The 17732-nt window shown below is 34.2% G+C and overlaps 1 protein-coding gene across 1 annotated transcript; it reads left to right on the forward strand.

The window, feature by feature from the left end:
- Positions 1-711: 711 nt before the first annotated feature.
- On the forward strand, positions 712-4572 carry LOC131030366 (laccase-4). Its single transcript, XM_057961164.2, has 6 exons — positions 712-1262; positions 1531-1682; positions 1780-2024; positions 2147-2275; positions 2916-3857; positions 4193-4572. Exons 1-6 carry the CDS (start codon positions 1182-1184, stop codon positions 4321-4323), a joined length of 1680 nt encoding a protein of 559 aa, XP_057817147.1. The 5' UTR covers positions 712-1181; the 3' UTR covers positions 4324-4572.
- The last annotated feature ends 13160 nt before the right edge of the window (positions 4573-17732 follow it).

The raw sequence follows: 17732 nt of genomic DNA on the forward strand, positions 1-17732 counted from the left end.
ACAATAATGCCTTTCTTTTTCCACCAAAAGAATGTCCCTTAAAATAATCATGTTCTTTCTTATATGAATACAAGAAAAAGTGATATTAAGCAGTTTAGAGCTGCCTCCTTGAAACTCGTGTGGTTTCTACTGACAAAATTCATGTCTTTCACCGTTTACAGCCATGAAAAGTTGGAGAGAGATTAAAAAAAAAGCACAAGGCAGGTGAATTCATGAGCAAACCGAAAAATGATATGAATATCCCGTGGAAGACAGTACACATGAATTGCTTTCCCATGACACTTCTGCACACAGTTGCAGACACCCGTGACACTACCTGTTTTTCCTTCTTCTTCAATGTATGATCTCCTAACTAAATTCCATTGTAATCTACCACCTACAACCTTAAGTATATCTGTATTATAGCACATTATATTCTATGTACAACTATAATATATGATATAACAAGCAAAGTTGCTCACAGGTTATATTCATGATTACCGCACATCTGTATGTATTTCTGGTTGTATTCCAGAATAAGTTGTACTAAACAAGAATGACTTCCTGCAAAAGAAGTGGGTAATGATGGATATGTAATCATTGTAAAGTGGGCTAAAGAACCACCAACAAAAATAATATGAAATTTTTAGTGTCTTGATGAGCATTCTTCATGAGTAAGTTCTGTTTTTTTGTAAAACATTCATTCTTCATGAGTAAGTTCTGTTTTTTTGTAAAACATTCATAGACGTGCAAATTCTTGTCTTAATGTATTGATAATTAGGTAAAGAATTTGTGTTCTGATGTTCTTTTAGATTTTTTTATCAATGTAGACATGGAGAAGTGTCTGAATGGGTACAGTTTTAACTAGTCTTAACCTAAAACAAGGAACTTGAATGTTGTTTAATGTCACATCTTTCCAGATGGAACTGAGCCACCTGCAATTGAACTGGTTAAAAGTATAGCTCTCATGTAAAGTAGGTCAGCCCCTTTTCCCATTTTTCACTTTCTGGCTCACTGGATTGCCATTTGTCATGTAAGATCTGTGTCCAATCCTTGATTTATATGTGAGCTCTAGTGTACTCCCTGTGCATGAAATTGGCTTTGTCTCTTAATCAAGGGCAATGTGTCCATGATCTAGAGTAGATTTTGAGGAAAAAAGATATTGGGAAGTGAGTGAGTAATCATCCATTTTCTAATTCAGGATGTTCTTAGTGCTCTTCTTCATCTGTTTACAGTGGACTCCATGTCTGTTTCAGCCCACCACAAGAACCTATGATTTCAAGGTGACTAACTATGGACATGGTTTTGTATACTACTTACAATATTTAGTATACTCTCTAGAATATAACAGACTAAGAAATAGAATTTGCACCAGCTACATTGTGTGCTGCCTACTACATAAAGCTTAGCTTGTAGCATGCAGCATTGTTCCAAAGCAATTTATCAACATTGGATCTCACTTCTGCTTAGTTTACAGTTTTACAGTTATTACGATGTTAAACCATTTCAAGCAAGTGGAAGCTGAAACCTTATTGGGTTATGGTGTTATAGGTACAATTGAAGAATGTTACGAAGCTCTGCAACTCCACCACCATTGTTACAGTCAATGGAATGTTTCCAGGGCCAACAATCTATGCACAAGAAGGGGATACAATCATAGTGAAGGTCACAAACCAAGTGGCCTACAATATCACACTACATTGGTAAATGTGAAACCTATTTATGTTGATTTAACAAGGTCATGCAAGTAAGTGAATTGTATTAATGCTGATAATCAGTATCTTTGTTGTGGTGTTGAAGGCATGGAGTGAAGCAGATGCTGAGCTGCTGGGCTGATGGACCAAGGTTCATCACCCAGTGCCCAATTCAGACAGGCCAGAGTTACACTTACAAGTTCATTCTCACAGGACAGAGAGGAACACTTTGGTGGCATGCCCACATAGAATGGTTAAGAGCTACTGTAAATGGAGCTATGATTATCTACCCACCTACAGGAGTTCCATACCCATTTGTGTTTCCTGCAGAAGAGCATGTGCTTGTACTAGGTAAACAGAAGTTGGCTATTAAATTGGTTATTTACTAAGTTTATTATGTACAAATTTGCAAACTAATAGACAACGTGGAATTATTATGACTATAACTAGCCAGAGCTTGTAAAAATTTGCAGGAGAATGGTGGGGTTCTAATGTTGCCACTTTAGAAAAGAGCGCCAATGCTTCTGGTGGAGGTCCTCCCCTTTCTGATGCCTACCTCATTAATGGGCACCCTGGACCAACCCACAACTGTTCTGGTCAAGGTATTTTAATGCCTTCCAATGTCATGCTCTTATCTTTTCATATGGAAGAATTCTATTTGGAATCCATGGGTAATGTGCTAAAATATTATATACAAAATGTGAGGAGTTGATCTAATCCTTAAGATATGAAAGTTTTTAATTAAATTTATGTATTTACCAATTGAAAATTTTTTGTATTTACCAATTGAAAATTATATTAGTTATTATTTATCTTTCTAGATTAGATTTGATAAATGTTCTCAAAAATGTAAATCAGGTGGTGGTTATAACAGATACAGAATGTAACGTTATCTTACTTAGACTTGACTACATAGTTATATTGTATGAAGTAGTCAGGGTTATGTCACAAGGAAGGAAAGTATATGTGATAGAAAAATTCATAATAAAGATCATAATATCTATGTCACTATCATCTAAAGGGTTGAGCACTAGTAGGGAAGAAGGGAGACAGCGATATATTTATTCTACATTTGCACTTCAAATCTTGTTTTAATTTGACTTGAAATCCTTTGAAATTAATAAGTTTTTGATGAATATTTCTTATTAAGCTTTATATTAATGAAAAGTAGGTTTCATCATTAAGTTTCAACTTGAGTGGCTCTCATTTTATGTAATGATATGTTCTCTTCCTCTTTTGCAGATGTGTGGACAATGCCAGTTGTGAAGGGCAAAACATACTTAATGAGGGTGATCAATGCTGCCCTCAACATTGAACACTTTTTTGGTGTTGCCAAGCATAAGATGACAGTGGTAGCAGTGGATGCAGAGTACACAAAGCCATACACAGTGGACAACATAATAATAGCCCCTGGACAGACATGTGACATCCTCCTTGAAGCACATAGAGGTCCATCCAGAGACTACTACATAGGAATAAGTCCTTACATGTCTGCCAAGGTACCTGTCAATAAAAAAAAGAGTTATTCTGTCTTGAGATACCATAGAAATTCTTCTTCATTATCATCTTCTCCTCCTGTTATCAAAGCAAAACTCCCCAGACTAAATGATTCTGCTGCTGTCCTCAATAAAATGGCATTCATGAAAAGCTTGAATTCCCAGTTATATCCAGCAAATGTTCCACAGAAGGTGGACAGGAACCTCTACTTTGCAATAGAGTTGAACCAAGAAGCTTGCCAGAAAGGACAGACCTGCAAGGCCCCCAACAATACAAGATTCCAAGCTTCCATCAACAATATTACATTCCAAGTTCCTAAAATCTCTCTCTTACAGGCTTACTTCAACAATATCAAGGGGGTGTATACCACAGACTTCCCAGACAACCCACCTAATCCATTTAACTACACAGGCAATTCTCTTCAGAACTTGCAGTCTCAATTTGGCACAAAAGTGTCAGTCCTGAAATACAATGAGTCAGTTCAAATTATACTGCAAGGGACCAACCTTACATCTGCAGAAAACCATCCTATTCATCTGCATGGTCATAACTTCTATGTAGTTGGGTATGGAACAGGGAACTATCCTGGACCTTCCAACTTCAATTTGGTGGATCCACCATCAAGGAATACCATTGGAGTGCCTGCCAATGGGTGGGTAGCGATAAGATTTATTGCAGATAATCCAGGTATGTGGTGCTTTTTGAACATGGCATGATCATTAAGCAATTCAATGTTTAATCTTATTGGATTCTTGCATGTCTTTTTTGCTTTTGGTTTTTCTAGGTTGGTGATTTGGAAGAGATGTTTCTTGATTAGATCATGTGGTAGTTTTTGTATCAATGTTTCAGATCATGTTCTATGATACATCATCACGATGATTGAGGGCTATCAGAAAACAAAACATTGATGCAAAAGCTACCACGCAATCTAATCCAGAAACAACTCTTACAAATCTAGGAAATTGTAGAAACTTGATGTCTTCCTGATTATTAACTTTGATCTTGATATTTGGTGATTGCAGGAGTGTGGTATCTGCATTGTCATCTTGAAATTCATTTGACATGGGGTCTTTCTATGGCATTCTTAACCTTGAATGGAAATGGTGTCAACCAGACCCTTCCTCCTCCTCCACCAGGATACCCCAAATGCTAGTCTGAATCAAACCCAAGTCATAAATATTTCATAATGATCAATTGCCACGTCTTTATCAAATTCAAGCAAAACCAAAAATATTGCATTTCTTGTTCTAAGAGTTAAAGCTCCTTTATGTCCCGCATTTAACCAGGTCGATTTCTTCCAAGACAATTAATAATAATATCAATCATTAGTGTGCAAAGTTGATGCCAGGCATTCAGCTTGTTGAATGCCACTCAAGCAAATAAAGTTTATTTGATTTTTTTCTCTCTAAGTAAATTATTCTTTTATGATTGACTCTTGGTTCAGGATTCTTAACTTGATTTTTTAAATAGAACTTTTTGATAATATAAGATCATCCCACTCATCACCATCAATCTTTCTAAAAGATGAAATAAAGAATACGATCATGTTTCAGAAAAATGACGTTCTAAATTCCACATAATTGAAAATAAGTAGTCAATTACGATAGATCTACAGCAACACAATATGAGATCCCATATCTACATTACTAAAATGACATTACAAATGTTTTATTGTCACTTTATGAATGGATAGCACGGTGCTTTGGTTTACATTATTCCATTATTTTTAGTTTAATTTTAATTATGAATTTAAATTTTTATTTTTTATTTTTTATATTTATATTACATTAAAGAATAAAAGAATGTGGCAAGAGAAGAAAGGAGAGAAATGTGTATTGATTTGTAATTTCTTTTAAAATTAATTAAAAACTAGGAAATCGATAATAAAAAATATTATTTCACTTAAACATCTAAACAATGAGATATTGAGAGAAACTAAAGAGTTGTCAAATAAATGAAGTGTTGAAATATAAAGGTATAACACAACACCAGCTGAAAAATCAAGTAGGTAGAGGCAATTACTCTATGACAAAGTATATAGCTCAATTATACAAGTATAAATGTAAGTACAATCTTTGTCAAGACTATTTCATTACTTCAACTTGTCCTTCTATTCTTAGAGATATAATCTTCAATTCTCCTCCAATAAAAACCATGCTCTTGATCCTTTATATAGGTACTAGAAAAAATCCCCTTTATGTACTAGAAGGATCCTCAAATGTAATTGAAAGTGTCAAAGTCAATTGTTTGCTTCAAAATCTTTTTTGTCTTAGAAAAAAACTAGTACTTTTTCACTCGAGGCACTTTCAAAACCACAATCACAATTTTAAACACTCCACTTGATAGTTACAAAACTACCATCTAACTAATAATTTTATCCTCAATATTATAAAAGGCATAATGTTTCCTTAAAACGTGTAAAAATATTCAACTTTTGGTTCCTTAAATGTATAGTTTTGGGTCCTAAATTGTTGAAGTGTGTTACTTTGTGGGTGAGCTAACTCAAATAGCCTCCTTCAAGCTCTCAAATATTGTATTAGCTAACTCATTTCATTGAAAAACATCCTTCTATAATAGAGTTGTGAGGGGTATGTTATACAACTATAATTCTTCACAAATATTCTTAGCATCAAGTGAGTCTTAGGGAGCCCCTCGATTTCATAATTGTTTGTAGGAATAAGTCATTTTATTGTATAATTGGCTTTGTTAGTATCAACCTTTACGCCTTCATTAGACACTATAGACATCTAAAAATGAATAATGCATTTTCATCTAGTCATTTCATCACCTTCTCACTAATTCTTATATATTAATCAAATAAATAAATGTTAATTGTTTAATTAATCTAATATTTTCTCTATTAATTAAATAATTTTTAGTTGTTCCTATTAATGGGGTTTTCGGAGTTGATTCTGCTTCTTTGTGGGCTAAGGCAATATGGACATTACCTAATCTCGAATAGGTGAAATTAAACTTTAATGGGGCCTCTGCGGGTAATCATGATCCATCTAGTGTTGATTGTCTCTTACAAAACCCTCACAGTGTTGTACTATTTTTGTCCTCTCTCTCTCTCTCTCTTTGGTTCTAGGAATAAAAAATGAAGTGGAATTTCAAGCCCTCCTTCATGGCTTGAAAATTTGCATTGCATGGCAGGTGACACACCATGAAATAGAAGGAGATTCACTAGTTATTATAAACTCATTGAGGTGGTGATCCACCCCCAATCGGAAACTCCAAGCTATCCTAGAAGCTCTTCTAACCTTCCTCAAATTCATTCTGAACTACCTCACTAAACACATATATCGTGAGGCCAATTTGGACACTGATCATTTTTCCAACTTAGCAACTAATGGGGTGGCCACCTTCTTTTCCAACCCTAGATGTTTTAACAAGTTGGTTCCTACATATGCAAGGGAGTCACGATGGAATCGTACTTCTAGGAATTATTTCCTTCATCAAATTGAGGGAAACATGAGCATTATGTAAATTGTCTTCATGATGAAAGAGTCACATCAACCTACAAATATCTTGTACAAGTATTACATCTATATTGCCACATTAGGACATGTGGCTATCAACACTTGCTTCCAGTTTTACTCCTATCCTTTCTATCCTAAATTTGTGCCTTTGCATCAAATTTGATAGATTAATATCAAAGGCATTTAGTGTGGGCTTTCAATTATGTTGTTTTCACCTACATTATGATCATTACTCTCCATTGCCATGGTGCACAAAGCATCACTTAGCACGTGTAAAGCCAACCAGAACAGATTATAAAAGGAAGGTGTAGCCAATTCTCAGTCATTCAACTTATTTCTTTTGATAAGGTTAGTCTAGGCTTTAAGATGGATACCCCAATTTATTTACTTAGTCCCCATAGACAAATGGCATTGTATGGGTTTATTGCAAACTAGGGGTTGAAGGTAGTCTTCTTGGCTCCTAACAGGTTGATGATGGAGGCCATTAAGATGATTCTTGGGGTAGAATTCATAGTTGTGGAAGACTACCACCATGTTAATATGGACATTTCATCCAAATTCCTAGTCTCTCTCCTTAACTTAGGGGAGCTGAAGGGGAAGGCGAAAATGTTGGCCCTAAAGGTGGTCAACCCCAAATTCCTAGTTAATCTTGATGCGGTGTTAGAAACAACTGTACTAGGGGTTGGAATTCCCAAGTGACATTCTATGTTTCCTTAATTGAGGTGAACTAGTGATTTTGCATCCATTTTGGGGAAACTTTAAAGAAATTTTTATTATGGAATATTGCAATCATGCAGCAGAAGGATTCCTATTTCTCAAGCATCTCCCGAACATGGAACCTATCCCCAGGTGTGTTGGATGAATGACTTCATGAAGAAGGTGTTGGTATTATGGATGTGTTGCATTGGTTTTGTCATTGATGTCAACACGTATCCTTCTGGAGATCTACATTGTTGATTTGACACTATGGCTATATTGGTTTACTGTTGAACCGACACATTGTGTTCACCGACAACGTCAGTGACTTATGTACAATCACCGGTATATGCTCACTAGCAGGTTATATGGTTCACTGGTACTGATGATGACTTGTTATCATCTGGAGATCACTTGATTATGTCAAAGACATGGTTTGGATACTTGGTTTTGGTGTTTTGGTTATTGGTCTAATCGGGTTGACATATTTGTTGTTACCGACAGATAGGTCTAGGTTATGGACCGGTATACGTTATCTATTCCAGATCAGCATGACACGTTATGGAGATGATTTATTGATTGGATATTGTTGTAAATGTATTGAGCCGACATGTTGTATCGCATCAAGACTTATTTGTAATTGATTTAATTGTAATATTCTTAGTGAGCCGACCTACGTATTTGGTCTTAGGTTTTGTAGAAATGTAAGATCTCATTTGTGAGATGAAGAGTGGAATTATGGTATGTATTGTAACATGGTATGTGCAAATATTGAAGATCATATGAGCATATCATAGAGAGAATCGAGCAGACATCATTTGAAGGTTAAAGGAAGGTTTAAAGGTGTTTATCAGAGCTTAAACCGGTATTGAATTCAGCATTTCAAATGCACCTTGAAGCAGTACATTATTCTAGGATTTAACCATCCTACTGTAGTCATTGCGACTCCCATTTTGTATACACATACTATCTGCAGTAGTATCATCTGATTGTGGGTAAGGTTTCCCACCGTGGTTTTTCCCCTTACAGGGTTTCCACATCAAAAATATATGTGTTATTTGTTGTGGATGTTGATTCTCTTTTTTGTTTCATGCATTAAAATTCACTGGTATTGATATAAACTATTAATCTGCTAACCGGCATTAAGTTTGGTTTACCGGTATTAAGTATTAAGTTGGATTAATTTATAATTGGGTTGAAATTCATTGACAACTGATTCACACCCCCCCCCTCTTAGTTGTCCTTCCAGTTCCTAACAGAAGGTGGTGGTAGAATGTTATCTCGAGCTCACTATAGATGTTCTGGATGATACGGCGGAGTATTTGTTGAATTTTAAGGCTCTGATACCATGCTAAATTTTGATAAAATGGAAAATTATAATACCTTCCACAAATGGGAGTAGCAAGAAAAATATGCCATAGTCCTCAAAAGAGAAGATTATAGGATGAATAACAATTGTACAATGAGATGCATTATAAAGAAAGCGCAAAGATGACCTAAGATAAATTATGAGAACTAAATTGCAAGCATGAGAAGCTAAAAAAATATCAACTCTAGCTAAAATAGATGCCCAACTAAAGCAACTAGAAGAATAAAAGCATAACCAGATGTTAAATTCTCTAACAGGTCTCCCCTTAAGTGAAACTTAGGGTGAAGTGGAAAATCTCTAAATACATGAAAGCAAGATGGGTCTTAGAAACTAAAGGCCTGATTAGGTACCCATGTACAAACCAATAAGAGAATGGCAGAGAAATCCTCTCCAAAAAAGAGAAAAAGAGAATGAAGGACAAAGAAGCGTCTAAGAAAATGTCACAAAACAATAGGAACTTAAAGAACATCCTTGAAACACAAAGAAGTTGCAAACAACTGTCGAATAATAATTGCAATAGTGCTGAATGAAGAACCTCCTCTGAAACCAAGATGATGAGCGTGATCAAGAAGACAAAAACCCACACGAGTGCCCCCAACGACACTACTCAAACAATCAGATGGAAAACAAAGGGAAAACATATGTTAGTTGAAGATACAAATGACACATATTTCTGTATGAGTGACCCCATTGACACTACTCAACCATTTAATATAAAATTGCTAGTAAAAAATACAGGTGCCAATAATTTGAAGAACACTATCAACAAAATATGGAAGGTTGCCTCCACAAACTAGAATGCAAGAATGTCTATATGGTAATTTAAGCTCCATCTCACTGAAAAACAACCACTGCATCGGGCTACTACATAGGAAAAAATACCAAATATGTAGCTCACTCCAAATCAAAATCGAGGAAGCATTAGCACCAACAGTAGAAACATCCTCATAATACTAACAAGGGAGAGAGATGATAGGTACACTGAAAATGTGTGTCACCATGAAGTGCATGAAGGAGAAGAAACCTCTGAATGTGCACAAGAAATTACTTGCAACTGAAAAAGGGTATGCAACCAATGCACACATGCATGGGACAAGAATCTCTAGGATTTGATATTGTCGTGGAGGGATACACACCGAAAAAAGGTGTGATGGCAAAACAAAAGACACTACACAACCCCCATGACACTTTATAATACAACGCGTGTACAAAATAAGGCACAACAAAATCTACAAAATCCCCAAAAACCATATACAAAAGTGGAACTTTATCTTAATGTGTCTACAAAAAAAATTAGTGCATGAAAAATATGCTCAAAATGCCCAAATAGGGAGAAGGGTTGGAAATACATGTAGATCAGTCCAAGAGAAGCCATACAATGCAAACAAAAACTTTCTAGGAGCCAAAATGATCAAGTAATTAGACATAAAGTAAAAACACAAAAGACTAAATAAATGGATAAAAATATGGTTAAACTAGTAGCAAATTTGGATACAGGACTCTAAGATCTTTTTGATAATATATGGAAGTAAAAAAATGGAATTTGTTCACCCAAGTTATGGCCCTAAAAGCATGAAAAAGAGATCTAACTTCAATGGCCTATTGTAGTCACCAAGAGAAAATATCAAATCAAACCACCTATAGAATTGAATAGCCTCTAAACCAGCTTTCCAACAATATGCAGAAGTCAAAAAAGAAGCTCGTATGTGCAAGTTATGGTCAAAAATACAACTGCATGTCAAAATGGGCTTGGAGACTCTGAAACTTGAAAGGGTTTCTAGAAATAGAATTTATAGAACTTTTTGAAAATAAAAACTTTTCAAAAATAGAAATTTTTTGAAGATGGAAACTTTTCAAACATAGAAACTTTTTGAAGATAGTAACTTTCTAGAAATAGAAAGTTTCAAAAAATAAAAAGCTTTTTAAAAATAGAAACTTTCCAAAAATACAAAGTTTTTGAAAATAGAAACTTTTCAAAAAAAAAAACTTTTTTTTACACTCATCTTGCTCCAAAGGCTTCCCCACTTCCAGATCTACACAAGAAGGAAAACTTGGTGACCCTGCAATGCTTCTGAGAAATAAAGAAATTTTCAAAGCTTGAGAAGGGATTTGCAAATCTGTGCTCCAATACCATGTTGAATTAAAGATTGAGCTCTAATACCATGTTGGATTTTAAGGCTCGGATACCATGTTAGAGAAAAGATTGTGCTCTGATACCATCTTGAATTTTGCAATACAATCTTGCAAGATCAAACAACAAACTAGAACACCTTCCACAAACGAGAGTAGCAAGAAAAATATATCATATTCCTCATAAGAAAATATTACAAGATGAATTACAATTGTACAATGAGGTGCTTATAAAGAAAGCACAAAGACGTCTTAAGCTAAATTTAGGAGAAATAAAGTGCAAGAATGAGGAGCCAAAAAAGGCTCAACTCTAGCTAAACTAGATGCACAACTAAAGCAACTAGAAGCATAAAAGCACAACTAAGTGAACTTACGCAAACAAGGAATAATCATTTGTTAAAATGCTCTAACAATCTTGCCACTACTCTTAATATTCCAGTTTATAGCTTTAGGCATACTTCTATAAAGGTTTGGTCCCATCTTTCTGCATTTTTCTTTAGGTAGATTTTTGTATAACGTAATGTAATTACAAACTTTGCACTCGTAAAGAGCCTCTAATATTTGTTTTTGTTGTTAGAACATTATAAAACCTATGTAATATCTCCATTTTTATTAATATAAAATACTAATTACTTACCAAAAAATATTTTTTAATAATTAAATTAATTCATTATCATTTTCTTTTATTAATTAAATAATTTTTAATTATTTAATTCATTATCTTTTTTATTGTTAATTAAATATTTTTTATTATTTAATGTGTTTATCATTTTTCCTCCATTATTAATTAAATAATTTTATTATTTAATTAATTATTTTGGTCCAATATAATTAAATTATTTAATTAGCTAACACTTCTTCTAAAATTAAATAAATTCAAATAATTTATTTAATTTTCCCACCTCAAATTAATAAAATGAATATTTTATTTATTTCCTCTATGCATCTTACACCCTACCTTATCCTTCGACCTCATCAATTCATGTGCATTATAGGTCTACCCTCTCTCAAAAAATTCATCCATTGATCTTTCTAATTAATCCCTACCATTGATCAAGTGTTATGTGAGGCATATAAATAAGACCTTCATTTCACTCACTTTTCCCCTAGCACTTTTGAGCTCTTGCACTATCATCAAAATACCAAGCATCTCTCAAGCATTATCATTATCATCATGATAGTATGAAGGAAAATCTACATCAAATTTATGCCACAAATTTTGAGCGCAAATCTATGTTGGAATCCAAGAACATTGAGAGGGGGAGGTGAATCAGTGTTATCCTGGAATGATTAATTTTAATCTTATTAACACAACAACTTATTAACCGGTATCCATAAAAAAAAATAACAACAAGTAATAATGCAACCAATAAGATGAACACCATAACATGGAGATTTATATGTGGAAAACCTCAAGGAGGAAAACCCATGTTGGGATAGGAGACCCACAATATCTATCCACTGATCAGATGAATAAATGTTCCATATAAGGGGCATGCACATGCAGGAAGGCACACTGCCTAGAGTGCACTGCTCATCATAAAAGGAGCCTCACTGACTACAAGAAATCTTCAAACTATAATCTGGAAAGAAGATTGAATTGCAAGAATATCATCTCCTATGCCTGAGTACAGTTTTGGTTAAGATCAATGTCGAAGGTCTTAAACCTCTTACACAAACCCAATTCGATCATCTATGATCTACTAAATCCTCTGCATATGATTACAACTTTATTCGCACACAGATAATCCCATAACCCATAACCCATGATCTACAAAGAAATCTTACATCATATTTCTACAAACCCTGGACCTAAACAATTAGGTTGGCCACCTAAAAGATAATACAATAAATTCATTACATAAACCCGCAAACCAATGATAACCCAAGTCGGCCTAAGACCGAAACAACATTAACCAAACAATAAATCCAACCGGTAATGCATCAGGAGCATCCACTAACACGTCACATAAACCGGTCCATAACCTAGGAGAATAACTCAGAATAGCACTGGACCTAAAATAGGTCGCCATAAGCCAAATGCAACACCACCGATCAACTGGAACACGAGTATTATAATCATCAGCATCCTGAGAAGCTTCTAGAAGTTGTACCAACACCACTTATCAGATCCATCAAATGATCTTTGACAAAGCTCTTTCGGTAAAACCCTTACCGGCAACCAAAAGACTTACTAGAACATATGATAGCTTCTGGATCACCAAATCCTGAACCAACTGAATGTGACACTCACATGAATGACCGAACCAAACCAATTCCACTAAACTGAACGTACCGGAGATGATCTCTAGATCAACATCACAATCCAACCACTCTACCAGAACCCAATAAATAGCCAAACAAGCTAGTGTTGACATCAATGCCAAACATCAATGCACCACATAATCAATTCCTCCAAATTGCCAACAATCTCACCCTTTGGCATTGATGGCAACACTAGATGTGAAAAACATTCAAGTGCCAAGAAATGCCAAATAAGTCTCCCCCAATGGAAGACATCCAAAAATCTCCCACAAATGATATATCAATGAAGTTCTAAACCAATTAACCATCCATAGACCAAACTCCCCCTTTCATAGATATCTCTGTTAAGCTCTATTTTTCACATGTATATCTCTTCCCCTTTGACATCAAAGCCAAAAATCTGACATAAACATGAAAGAAAAACCATATATCCTATGAATCACACAATTGACTACTTCCCCTGAGTAGTAGCACCAACTCATCAATCCAGAGTGAATGATAGTTCTGATAATGCATACCAGACTGATGCCAATCAACATCACTTAAGTCTTTATTGGAGGGGTAGAGACCCCCAATCTATCTCTAAAGTACTCAAATGGTTCCTTGGGCAAAGGTTTAGTGAAGACATCTGCAATTTGCTCTTTAGTCTTCACATAAACCAATCTAACTTCATTTGCTTCCACCTTTTCCTTCAAAAAGTTATATTTGATTGATATGTTCTTTGTCTTTGAATTAAATACTGGATTCTTTGATATGTCAATAGTAGCAAAGTTATCACAGTGAATAACTACCGGTTCATCACAATCTACCCTTATATCTTTCAACATTTACTTCATCCATAGAACTTGTGTAGAACTAGTAGCAGCAGCAACATACTCACTTCAACAGTAGATAAAGAAGTACATGATTGTTTTTGCTTATCCATGAAACAAGTTTCTTTCCAAGAAAGAAAACTTCACCGAATGTGTTTTTTCGGTCATCTATATCTCCAGCCCAATCTGCATATCTATATGCATATAGTGTAAAGTCATCATAAACCATAAAACATACCTGAAAATCCTTGTTACCAAAGCAAAATATTCATCATAATCAATTCCTTCTTTCTGAGAATATCCTTTTCAAACCAATCTAGCCTTGTTTCTCACAACTTGTCCATCTTCATTCAATTTATTCCTAAAACCCATTTAGTTCTAATAACATTCTTATTTTTAGGTCGGGGAACTAAAGCCCATGTGTTGTTCTTTTCTATCTGATCCAATTCCTCTTCCATGGCTTTCATCCAACATCCATCCTTACATGCCTCAACTACTGATGCCGATTCAATTTGAGAAATTAAGCATACCTCTTTAGCTGCCAACCTTCTCCTTGTCATCACTCATTTTCTCTTGTCTCCAATGATCTAATCTTTTGAATGATTCAACCTTACATACCTAGGAGTCTTCTTACTTTTTGTTTCACTGCTTTGATCTTCAGTTACTGTTGAATATTTTGAGACTGTCAGGGTAATTGGTTCAACATTTTGTTCCGGTGCAGGCATTACCAGATCAGTTATAATTATTTCCACTTCCGGTTCTCTTTCATAAGTTCTAATTTGACCTTTGTACTGCTTATCCACCTTGACATTAGCACTCTCCACAATTCTCTACAATCTTTTGTTATAACATCTATATGTTTTTCTTTCATTTGAATAACCAAGAAATATCCCTTCATCACATCTAGGATCAAACTTTCCAATTCACTATCAAAGATTCTGAAATACTTAACAGTAGGTGTATGACCAAACCATTACTCACAAGGTGACTTACCGGTAAACCAAACTGTGTGTGTGAAAAGTGGACCTGAATCTGTAATACACAACACTTCAATTAAGTCATTAGATGTATGGTTAGTAAATCAATAATCAATGAATAATAAACCATACAAAGTGACCCATTGCCTTCTAGTAGATGCGAGTTTAGATTGCTCTCAGATTGCTAAGCTATCTAGTGACTAGACAACACCTAAACGAAGGATTTTTTATCTATATGAGCATAAATATGATCTAAATGAATGCAAGATTAATCTAACATGATTTAAGCAATATTAAGCTAAATGATTTAAGCAATATGAAATAACTAATATGCAATATCTCAATGCAAATTCTCAATGAACCTAGAGCAAAAATAGTATAATAACAATATATTCTCCAGGATTTTTGAATGAGAGATGAAGGCCTGAATTTATAGAAAATTCAGAAAGAAACCAAAGGCTGAGATCAACTGATGATGAGCGGTCAAGATTTTCCAACAGGAAGCACATTCTAGGTGAATTGATGTGATTAGATGCTTTTCTCAGTTTTAAAGGAAATTGAACTAAAATTAAGATAAAATCAAAAAAAACTGATTTATTCTCTATTTCATTCAATTTTAATATTTAATTGTTTTAATTGCTTTCTTTGAGATTATTTATCAATTTTTAATTTGTTTTTCAAGATTATCTCCAATTGATTTCTTTTCTCAATTTTTAATTCTTTTTTGTCAATTAATTCCTTTTTTTTAATTTATTTCCTTTTTTGAAGATTTGTGCTCATAATTTCCAATTCCTCTTTCTTAATTTGTTTCCTTTTTTGAAGATTTATGACAATTTTTATTTATTTTTCAAATTAATTCCTCTTTTTGATGATTTAATGGCAAACTGATTTATTTAATTAAATATGCAAGGATATTTAATAAAATAAATAAGATAATTGTTTTAAAATGATTTACTTGGAATGATCAATTAATTAAATAAATATTTAATTAATATAGGTTGATTGATTTTGCCATGTGACATTTGATGATTAAAGAATTAATTGTGTGATCAAGATTTATTTAATTGCCTTTGGTTAGGACCTTGGTGATGTTGTCGAGATTAGGGGCTCATGGTTTAGATGACCATTTTTAGGGTATTACATTTGCCCCTCTTTGAATTAATGTGCGAGCAGCGTGTTGGTTCAAAGAATAGTTGATGTCTAGGAGATGCCAGTTTTGAACTTGATTGATCACGAACTAGATGAAAATCGAGGTGTTTAGCTTGATTAGAAGCGACGAAGCTGAATGAAGTCTGATTAAAGCGATACCGTTCCTGAACTTGATTGAACTTAGGAACGATAGAAAACAAAAGATACAGAACTTGAACTTGATTGATCAAGAAGCGGATCTTACTGATCTAGAACTTGATTGAACTTAGATACAGTGAGTGATGACAAAATCGATCTTGAACTTGATTGATCAAGACACGATGAGCGAAGATAAACTGTCCAGCTTGATCCAAAGCGACGAATACTAAATGCCTGCTTAGATTGAGTGTGATCAAAGAAACTCTTTAAACCCTTGATTGAGTTTAAACGAATAATCAACTTGATGAAAAGCGATGAAACTGATTAACGTTAAGAGATTGATTCAGATAAAGACAAATATCAGCTTGATTTGAAGCGATGAAACTGATATGCCCCCAGCGATTGATTCAATTCAGATGATTGAGAAACCTCAACTTGATATAAAGTGATGAATTTGAGATGCCCCTAGCAATGAGGTCTTATTTGATTTTCTTTAGTTGAAAAAGATGTTTTGCTTGACTTTCGTTGAAGATTTGAAAATTTTCCTGACATTTGAAGATGTGAGGTCATAAGGTCACGAGTATGCCCCCTCGGGAGCGAAATTGAAAGATAGCAAGGGTACATGATGATAGGCAATTTCTTTAGCGATGATAAGTTGTTTTGAGCATAAATTGATTCAGAGGAATTTTTGAAAATTTTGCGTTGATTGATAAGAAATTGAGCGCAAAGTTGATTTGTAGAAATTAAATTGAGATTCAGTGTTGATTCATGAGAAATTGAGCGCAATTAGAAGAGAGAATTAGCTTTTGATGAAAGCGTTAAGTGGTCAACGTCATGAAATTTCGACGAGAGAATTGACGTCAGATTTTGATTTCAATTCGAAAAATGGACAGGACAGCCGATTTACGAGCTCTTGATTTGATTTCATCATACTTGTGTTGATTGATTATGAGATGTTCTATATGCTTTATTCTATATGTATGCATATCTTTTCAGTATGGATGTATGTAATGTAAATGATCATGAATGTCTATTTTTCTTTCTTTTCATATGCAAATAAATGAATGTGAATGAGTAATGAGTAATGCAAATGTTTATTTTTCTTCATGCAAAGTATAAAATGAAATGTATGAATCTATATAAGATGCTCATGTATGTAGCTAACATCTCAATACACAAGTACTCGATCAGAGAAACGATGATGAAAAAGAGACCACTTAGTTGAGAAATGATGAAGCTTCCAACTTCTCATTCAGAAGATAAAGAAATCAGTGTTACCATACCGAAATCACTCTAAATTCACAAAATGCAAAATGAGATGCAACCTAAACCTAGTCACTAGATTTAAAAAGCTTAATTTTCATCATTGAGCGTTTTACAATTATAGCAAGCAGAATAGAGTTCATTTCTTTTCATGTGCAATATTAATTATCTTGTCCGCAAAGACCCTTTTTTCGTTCATATCCTTGGACAGATTTCGCAAGGACCTGGATTGCATGATAAAGAAATTCCCTCAAAACAGACAAAGAAATGATGGGAACCTCCCT

Source organism: Cryptomeria japonica, chromosome 2 (genome assembly GCF_030272615.1).
Source record: "Cryptomeria japonica chromosome 2, Sugi_1.0, whole genome shotgun sequence".
NCBI classification, from domain to species: Eukaryota; Viridiplantae; Streptophyta; class Pinopsida; order Cupressales; family Cupressaceae; genus Cryptomeria; species Cryptomeria japonica.